The sequence below is a fragment of the Tachyglossus aculeatus genome, chromosome 20 (genome assembly GCF_015852505.1).
Source record: "Tachyglossus aculeatus isolate mTacAcu1 chromosome 20, mTacAcu1.pri, whole genome shotgun sequence".
Classification (NCBI taxonomy): Eukaryota; Metazoa; Chordata; class Mammalia; order Monotremata; family Tachyglossidae; genus Tachyglossus; species Tachyglossus aculeatus.
In genome coordinates, this window is record NC_052085.1 from 8,701,162 (window position 1) to 8,711,398 (window position 10,237).

General features: G+C 45.4%; 1 protein-coding gene across 1 annotated transcript in view; it reads left to right on the forward strand.

Annotated features, from left to right (window-relative positions):
• The window catches only part of LOC119941412 (guanylate cyclase soluble subunit beta-2-like), a 33,705-nt gene extending 24,093 nt beyond the window's left edge, over nt 1–9,612 (forward strand). Inside the window, exons 12-14 of the mRNA XM_038761839.1 lie at nt 1,457–1,608; nt 3,391–3,489; nt 9,358–9,612. Of these exons, the coding sequence (XP_038617767.1) occupies nt 1,457–1,608; nt 3,391–3,489; nt 9,358–9,503 (397 nt within the window). The 3' untranslated portion in view covers nt 9,504–9,612. The remainder of the gene's footprint in view (nt 1–1,456; nt 1,609–3,390; nt 3,490–9,357) is intronic.
• Nucleotides 9,613–10,237: the final 625 nt, after the last annotated feature.

A 10,237-nucleotide genomic window follows, 5' to 3' on the forward strand; every position in this document is an offset into this window, starting at 1 on the left:
TCTTCCCTTGGGAAATGGGGATTTCAAAAGATGTCCTGTGGAAAGAGCTCAGCTTTGAGAATCAGGAGATCTGGGTCTAAGCCACAGGAGGAAAGGTTTCTGAGCAAAGAACCGCTTAGAGTATTTTGAAAGGTAGGCAGGGCCAGCAGCAATTCTGAAAATTAGCTGGATAACTTGGCCAGTGAACACCACTGCGGCTAATCCCGGGTCCGCCACATTTCTGCTGTGTGACCTTGGGCAAGTCACTTCACTTCTCTGGGCCTCAGTTACCTCATCTGTAACATGGGGATTGAGACTGCAAGCCCCATGTGGGACAGGCACTGTGTCCAATCTGATTTGCTTGTATCTACCCCAGTGCTTAGTACAGTGCTTGGCACATACTAAGCGCTTACCAAATATCACAATTATTATTACTAATTATTATTACTGAGGCAACTTCCTGCTAGGGGTAGAGGGTCACGACTCAGTATTGGTGCTGTGCTGTGGTCACTTTGGCTTTAAGTGGGTCTTGCATGTAAAACAATCAAAGAAAAAACATTTTCGTGCCCTTCACAATGTGTTGTCTACTGTCATATTTACAGGCTTCCTCATTCAATTGAAGCTCCTTGAGGGCAGGGAATATTTCTTTTACTTGTTCTGTATGTTCATATTCGATTAAAGCCTATTTATATTGATGTTGGCTGTTCTCTCTGGCATAGAGGAGAAAGACCAGGATACGACGAGATTGAGAAGAATAACTGTGGTATTGTTAAGCCCTTACTATGTGCGCAGCACTGTATTAAGCACTAGAGTAGACAGAGATAATCATATTGTACATTATCCCTGTCTCACATGAGGGCTCAGAGTCTAAGAGGGAGGAAGAAACAGGCCGAAAGAAGTTAAGTGACTTGCTCAAGGTCACAGATCAGTCAAGTGGAGGCAGGATTAGAACCCAGGTCCCAGGCCTGTGCTCATTCAACTAGGTCACACTGCCTCTTGTGCTATTACTGCTACTTCAACCAATCTATTAGCAGACAGTCAAGAGCCATGGAAGAAAGAGAACATGAATCAGCCAGCGTTTTGGAGATGAGTGGCCTGCGATCCCTTCATCTAGTTTAGCACTGGGCTCTGTTTCCCGATAATACTTATGGTATTTGTTAAGTGCTTACTATGTGCCAGGCACTGTACTAAGCACTGGGGTGGATATAAGCAAACTGGGTTGGACACAGTCCCTGTCCCATTTAGGGCTCACAGTCTCAATCTCCAATTTCCAGATGAGGTAACTAACTGAGGCACAGAGAAGTGAAGTGACTCACCCAAGGTCACACAGCAGAGAAGATAAGTGGAGGAGCCGGGATTAGAACGCTTGACCTTCTGGCTCTCAGGCCTGTGGTCTCTCCACACCACTATGCTGCTTGGGCAAACCCATCACGATAGTGCTACTGACTGCATTTGCTGCATCTCTTTTCTTGAACAGAGCCCTAGAAAACCAAGGATTTGAGATCATTGAAAGGGGAGAAATTGATGTGAAAGGTAAAGGAAAGATGACCACGTATTTTCTACTCCGGAATTTGTATGCTACAGAGAATGAGATCATGGGGAAGTCAGAAAATTCTTCTGATAATAAAGGTAGGTAACACTAACACTATGAAAGGCAACAGGTAAATTTGGATCTCTAGCTGGTTCCAATGATTCATTCATAAGATTTTCCTGTTTCCCCATCTTAATCTCCTTCTGCCTCCTGGTTTGTTCATTAGCTACTTCTATACCTCCTGTAACAATAATAATAACAATAATAATAATAATTGTGGTCAGTCAATTGTATTTACCTAGCCCTTACTGTGTGCAGGAGGCCTCCAGGAGGCCTTCCCAGACTGAGCCCCTTCTTTCCTCTCCCCCTCGTCCCCCTCTCCATCCTCCCGTCTTACCTCCTTCCCTTCCCCACAGCACCTGTATATATGTATATATGGTTGTACATATTTATTACTCTATTTATCTATTTATTTATTTATTTTACTTGTACATTTCTATCCTACTTATTTTATTTTGTTGGTATGTTTGGTTCTGTTCTCTGTCTCCCCCTTTTAGACTGTGAGCCCACTGTTGGGTAGGGACTGTCTCTATGTGATGCCAATTTGTACTTCCCAAGCGCTTAGTACAGTGCTCTGCACATAGTAAGCGCTCAATAAATACGATTGATTGATTGATTGATTGATTGCAGAGCACTGTGCTAAGTGCTTGGGAGAATACAATATAACAATAAACAGACACATTCCCTGTTAACAACGAGCTATGTGTCAAATGCTGAGGTGGATACAATGTAAGCAGGGTGGCCTAGTGGAAAGAGCAAGGGCCTAAAGTCAGAGAGCCTGGGTTCTAATTCTGACTCTGCCACTTGTCTGTTGTGTAACCCTGGGCAAGTCATTTCACAGCCTTTTAGACTGTGAGCCCACTGTTGGGTAGGGACTGTCTCTATATGTTGCCAATTTGTACTTGCCAAGCGCTTAGTACAGTGCTCTGCACATAGTAAGCGCTCAATAAATACGATTGATGATGATGATGATGATGATTTCTCTGTGCCTCACTTATCTCATCTGTAAAATGGGGATTAAACCCTCCCCCCTCCAATTTAGACTGTGAGCCCTATATGGGCAGGAACTGTGTCCAACATGATTATCTTGCATCCACCCCAGAGCTTAGAACAGTTCTCGACACGGAGTAAGTGCTTAACAAATACCATTAAAAAAAAAAAATCAGAGCAAACACAGTCCTTGTCCTACATAGGACTCACATCTAAAGGGGAGGGAGAACAAGTTAAAATGGGTAATCCCCGTTTTACAGCTGAGGAATTGAGGGACAGTGAAGTGCCTAAGGTCAAACAGCAGGCAAGTGGTGGAGATGGAAGTGGAACCCAAGTCTCCACACTCCCAGCCCTGTGCTCTTTCCACTAGGATAAGTCTCTCTCTCTCTGTCTCCTCTGCCTAGCTTCTTTCACCCACCCCCACCCCTCTCTTTCCCTTTACTTCTTTACTACTTCACCTCAGAGGCAGTCAGGACTTAACGAGAAGCAGAGTGGCCTAGTGAGCCCCATTTGGGACCTATCTTGTATCTATCCCAGCGCTTAGAACAGTGCTTGGTAGACATTTAACAAATACCACAATTATTATTATTCTCCTCCTTGCTTGTTTCCAAATGAAGCCACACAATAAAAGATTAGGGTATTGGGTAACAAAGCAATATATTCACCTGAGAGGGCATTAAGACCTCGCAACACAAAGCTGCCTCAGAACACACTTATGACATCACTGACAATTTCAGAATCGCGAGTAGAAGTCACTCCCCAATTGCTTCCTGTGGCTCTGCAGTCCTGCCTACAATTTCCCCGCACCCTCTCTCCCTTCCTCCCATTAGCAGAAGCAAATGCTCTGGAAAATCAAGACCGCAAGAGAGTTGCTGTTATGAAGTACGCTGACAGCCAGCAGCTGCTCCCCAGCAGTGCTATAGCATGTGGTGAGTATCCCAAGGATTTGTTTCAAAATACAGCTATTACTTAGGTTCACTATAGAAAGACTTATTGGATTTGGATTTATAGATACCGGAGGGTGGGTTGGGGGATTATGGAAAATAGCCAGGCAAGCAGCTAGTAAGGGATCTGGCAGAATCTCATTTATCTCCTGGCCCTTTCTGGTTGTTTTTTTGCTATCTTCTGCGATACTGACCTGTCCTGGGACTGGCCAAGGGTAGAGATCAGTAGGCCCCAGCTGCTCTAAGTCCCGATCTCACCTTTCCCAGCACAGCTGGACCCCAACTGGAGCTGCGGAATCCAAGACTGTCCCAGTGGTGGCCGCCCCAGATGAATTAGTTGTTCTCTGTCCTCCTGGAACTTGAGCTCCTGGGAGCAACCTGGTGAGGGAACCGGGTGTGTAGCAGCAATCTGTCAGATCAGAGAGGACGTTTGGGATTTGAGATCCCAAATGAACAACCTCGGACACATGCTTACAAGCGTTCACAAGTACTCCCTGTTTATTGCCCATCCGGCTCGGGGGAGACATGCTCCCCGTAGATTGTCCCCTGGGGCCCTAGCCCAGGTATAAGGCGTTCCTACAAGGAAAACTAGAACATTTTAATCATTTTCTGCAGCTGGGAGTGGGGGTCTAAAGAGCCCCCAGACCCTAGGGATTTGCTGGCAGGCTGGGGGACTTTCTCCAAGAGGAGCGTGACATGTTTCTTCTATGAAGACACAGACCTGGGCTTTGGAGTCATTGACCTTTCCCACCATAAACTATGTATGTGCACGTTTTTCCTGAGGAAATCAAGAACCATGTATACCCAGTTATCCTGCAACATGGGGATTGTGTTCTTGTAGAACCTTGCATTTAGGAAAACTGGGGCCATAGCATTCAGGAGGTTCAACGCTGAGCGCACAAATCTTTTCTTCAGACAGAGCAGGGCACTGCACTCAAACAGTTCTCAATGTCAGAGGAACACCCCCGCTATTTTCTTAACAACACCCTAGTGAAAACGTATGTTCAGGCTGAACTGAATGTAGAGGGAAAGACGAAAAACTAAGGCCTTAGGATTTGAGTCAGTGTCCGTGGATGCTCAATAATCATAATAATAAAAAATGATAGTGGTATTAATTAAGCACTTGCTATGTGCCACTGTACTAAGTGCTGGGGTTGCTACATAAGATAATCAGTTCAGACACCACCCCTGTTCCATCTAGACCTGAGTCAAGTTTAAGGGAGAATAGTACTGAATTCTGATTTTAGAGATGAAGAGACTGAGGCACAGATAATTGAAGTGACTCATGCAAGGTCACCCAACAGGCAAGAGGCAAAGCTGAGATTAGAACCCAGGTCCTCTGACTCCCATGTTCTTTTTACTACGCCACCCTGTTTTTCCTGAAATGTCAATACTTCTGCTACAACCAGCCCACCACCCTTCCTCCGCCTGCCTGCCCTCTGGCTGGGGCAGAACTTTCACTCACTCACTCACTCATTCATTCAATAGTATTTATTGAGCTCTTACTGTGTGCAAAGCACAACTAAAAGCCTGGGAGAGGCATCGGCTCCAGAAACATCACGGTCACCAGCCCCTGACTTCTTCCCTTCCTATTTTCACCACGCAAGAGGGCGGGGAGGTGAGAGGCAACCAGGTTCCCTGACTCCGGCCCTGGCCTAAGGTGCTCCAGCGTGCAGAAAACCCTGAGAGAGAACCATCCTCGAGGCCACTTCTCTGTTCACTCCCTTGACTCCCTCCTCCGGGAGGGCTCCGACTGATCCCAGCCCAACTACTCAGCCACACTCCCGCACAGCTGCGGGGCTTAACTGTTGGGCTCGGCTTCAAGGCAAGGTGTTTTCGGAGAATGGCCTAAGCAGTCAGAAATCCAGAGCCCCAGGGGTCGACTTTGCTCCTACAAGCCGTGACCCAGACCCAAAGCAGTCAAGGAGTGATTCAACACTCAGCTCATCGATCAACGATTCGGTCAGATCCCTGGAAGCCCAGGGTGGAAACCTGCTCTGACTCCTGTCCTACCAGCCCGGCTCTATCTCCTGTAGCACACTGAGAAAGCAGCCTCACTACTGAGAGCGCAGTGCTTGGCACACTGTATCTACTTGACGATGGCAACAAGGGAACAGCGTGCAGACCTCTAATGGGAGTAAAAGTGCACCAGATTCTTCCTTCCATGCCAGGGTGTGCAGCCTGGCTCCTTTTCCTCTTATCCATCCAAAAAGGGTGTCCATCTGAGAGTTGGGAGTTGGTGCCCAACTAAAGTGCCAGGCTAATGGGAAGGCCTTCAAAGATGACCCAAGAAATACTCGGCAGAGTAGGCACCAAGAGCTAATTTGCATTTTTGCAACATGCCATTTCCTTCACCGACTGGAGAGCTGGATTGGTGGTGTCAATTGGTGAGGTTCCACTGTGCGATTAAACAGGAGTACTGGGCTGAGAATAAATCAGCGTGTTGATTGGGAGATTTAAGCAAGCTGCCTTTTAGGGTTTCCGGCAAAATTGGCCCTCCAGCTGTCCGTGTTGGCAAGCTGCTCTGGCAGCTCTTCTGGCTCCAAGTTAATGTCTTCTTTAAAACTTCAACTTGTCTACTTAACTTATTCTCTAGCTATTGCTCTAATGGTTTCCAGGCTGGTTGAGGTATAGGGTACTCCGGGTAAGCCTCCACAGTGGAACTGTCTGATCACTGGCAGAGCTGACTTGTAGCTCACTGCTGGGTAGCCTCCTCATGGATCCTACGCCAGTGAATCAGGGCTTAGAGAAGTAACATGGGCTAGTGGGAAGGGCCAGAACTTGAGTTCTAATCACAGAGAGGCAGCGTGGCTCAGTGAGCCCACTCTTTTAGACTGTGAGCCCACTACTGGGTAGGGACTGTCTCTATATGTTGCCAACTTGTACTTCCCAAGCGCTTAGTACAGTGCTCTGCACGCAGTAAGCGCTCAATAAATACGATTGATGATGATGATGAAAGAGCCCGGGCTTGGGAGCCAGAGGTCATGGGTTCTAATCCCAGCTCCGCCACATGTCTGCTGTGTGACCTTGGGCAAGTCAGTTAACTTCTCTGAGCCTCAGTTCCCTCATCTGTAAAATGGGAATTAAGACTGAGCCCCACGTGGGACAACCTGATCACCTTGTATCCCCCCAGCGCTTAGAACAGTGTTTTGCACCTAGTAAACGCTTAACAAATGCCATCATCATCATCATCATCACAGCTCCACTGACTGCTTGTGGTACGACTTGGAGCAAGTCATTTAGTTTGTGCCTCAGTCTCCACATCTGTAAAATGGGGATTTTCTCCCCTGTTCTCCCTCCCACTTCGCTGTGAACCTGATGTGTGGCATGGAATGTGTCCAAGCTGATTACCTTGTATCTTCCCCAGTGCTTAGTATAATGCTTGGAACAAAGTAAGCACTTTAAAAACCACTGTTTTTGTTATTAATAATAATAATCTTAATCCTGGATCTGACACTTACCTGCTGTGTGATATTGGATAAGTCACTTAACTGTTCTGGGCCATTGTTTCTACACCTGCAAATGGAGATTGAATATTCTTCCTCCTCCTTACAATGTTAGCTCCATGTGGGATAGGGACTGGGTCTTATCTGAAAATCTTGCATCTACCCTGGTGTTTAGCACTTAGCAAATGTCAGAATTATCCTTATTATTTTTGGACAGAAAACATATATATGACCAACATACAATTTAAGAGTCTTTAGAATGGCAGGTGACTAAGTGTCGCTGGATTTGAGGCGAGAGCTAGGAAGGCAGAAAACCCCTGCACATGGAACCAAGAACACAACTGCCTTTGGCCTTGTTAAACTCAGGCAGGGCAAGAACTTGGTATGCTATGTCTACGAAATTCAAAATTTTGGCTTTCTTTACTCACCGAGGGAGGAGATGGGGTATTGAGTGAAGACCTGGACGCATCTACTCATTAATGAACTCAGAGGGCAGAAATTCAATTAATTTTAGGATCCATCAATAAAACATTACGGTCTGTCATCCTCCTCTTCTCCTTTTCCCATTTCCTATGAATTATGGGAGAAGAAGGGAAAACTGATCATTATGATGAGGGACGGAAGAAAATAATCAAGCAATAGCACTTACTGAATGCCAACTGTATGGAGAGCACTAAATGCATGGGAGAGTTAAAAAATAGTTGTTGACCCAGTCTTAAAGAAATTTACATTCTAGTGGGCAGACAGGCATTAAAAAGGCAGCGAAGAGGAAGCAAAGCTGACTGGAAAGTGGGAAAAAGGGGAAATAAAATATCGATCAGGAGAAAGAAGATAAAGCAAGATGTTAACAAGAAGCCAAGCAAGAAAGGAAAGATGATTCAGTGAGGAAAATTAATATTTCAAAAAAGGAGCATTGCCACTTTCCTGCAATGGGACTTTGGGCAAGTCACTTTAAAAAAGTATCATTGATCATTTGATAAAAGTGACTGGCAGTCATTGAGGAAAGGAAAAAGGGAAGAAAACGTAAATGAAAAAAAAAGAGGAGAAATTAAATGGTCACTAGAAATATGGTTTAATATCTTTGTGAAATTCTTATTAATCATGATAATAATGTCATTCATTAGGCACTTGTCATATGCCTAACACTGTGCTAAGTGCTGGGGTGGGCTAAGTCCACTGTCCTACATGGGGCTCACATTCTAAGAGGTAGAGAGAACAGGTATCTTATCCCCACTTTACAAATAAGGAAACCAAGGCCCAGAAAGATGAAGTGATCTGCCCAAAGTCACCAAGGAGATTGGTGGCAGAGCCAGGACTAGAAGCCTGATTCCTGCCTCCCAGCCCCATTCTTTTTTTTCACCAGGCCACGCTTTTAAACTTCCCACTGGCCCATTCTTCCAAGTCACCCACTCGGTGGGCTCTCAAGCCCAGTCCAGAAAGGGCCTGATTTATTCAAGCCAGGTTGAACAGCCTTGAGACAGCTGGATTTGGAGGACCAACTCACTGGAGGGAGGACCAACCTGCTGGAGGCGGGGAGGAAGAAGGAAAGAGGCAAGGAGAAGACAGTTGGGGGAAGTATCTATGTCCAGGCTACCAAAACAAGGAGAACAGAGAAGCCACTATTGCCTAAGGGAAAAGAACACAGGCCCGGGGGGGTCCAAGAACCTGAATTCTAACTTTGACTCTACCACTTTCCTACAATGGAATCTTGGGAAGTCACCTAACTTCTTTGGGCCTGTTTCCTCATCTGTTAAAAGGGGATTAAATATCAGTTTTTTCTCCTAATTTTGATTATGCGCCCAATGTGGGACAGGAACTGTGTCCAACCTAATTATCATGAATCTACCCCAGTGTTTGACATACAGTAAGCACTTAAATATCATCTTTATTACTATTCATCCCCAGACCTTTTCTCAAGACACGGGGACAAACCACTTAAAATGTGTCTGCCCCAGCAAAATCAGGACCTTTGGTTCCCTGACTCCTGCCCCATTCCTTCCCCAAAGGGCTGTTAGAAACAACAAATCCAACTTCATACTGATTCTCCTCCCCCTCCCTCCCCTCAGACAGTCACAGTTAGTAGTTAGCTGGTTTATTTTGGCCTTGAGATTTGCATTATGATCTTACTCTATAGAAGTACAGGACTCAATCTATGATAAATGAGATGACAAGAGAGTATGACGAAATAATTATACTACAGCCACAAGACAGCAGTTTCGTCAAACGGAAATACAAAGGGGCCCGATCGGTGTTGGCTGCGAAAACATTCTTTCTCCCAGAATACTGCAAAATCCTTCGAAAGAATACCCCCAGTGTTGACATGGTGTTCCCAAAGAAGTAAATCTATTTCCTGGGGGAAGGGCTTTGAGATTTGACTGATATTTTCACACCTCTGCTTTGTTTTAAGCCTCTGACAGATCAACAAGTGAGTGCAGTCAAGTCAATGAAAAGACCTGGAAGGAGAAGACTGATGCACACCAGCCTTCTGATCAGACAAAGACAAATCTCTTTACTGATGACAACATGCAGTCGAGTTTATGTGTTTTGTTGTAATAAGGAGAAAAATGAACCTGAAAACTCAAAACTTTTTTTTTCCCTATTAGGTATTTTGGCTATTTTCACCTGTCACTTTCTTCAGGTGTTCTGTGGAAATGAAGCTTGAGGAGACAGAATTCATTGGTGTCAAAAGTGGAGACCAGTCTTTGTGTTCTAAGTTTAAAACTGTACTCCAAACTTTGGCTCCAATTCCATTCACTAGAGTGGAAGTTCCGCACTAGACTGCAAATTCCTTGAAGGGAGGAATCATGTCTACCATTCTATTGCACTGTTTCAAGAACCTGAAGCTCTGCACACACTAAACTGTAAGCTCCTTGAGTGCAGGGATCATGTCTATTATCCTACTGCACTCTCCCAAGCGTTTAGCACCGTGCTCGGCAGACAGTAGACTACAGAATGCTCAAGGGCAAGGATCGTGCCCACTATTGTACTCTTCCATGCACTTAGTACAGGGTTCTGCATTCAGTGGGTAATAGTAATAATAATAATAATAATGGCATTTATTAAGCGCTTACTATGTGCAAAGCACTGTTCTAAGCCCTGGGGAGGTTACAAGGTGATCAGGTTGTTCCACAGGGGGCTCACAGTTTTAATCCCTATTTTACAGATGAGGTAACTGAGGCCCAGAGAAGTGACTTGCCCAAAATCACGCAGCTGACAATTGGCGGAGTCGGAATTTGAACCCATGACCTCTGACTCCAAAGCCCGGGCTCTTTCCACTGAGCCACGCT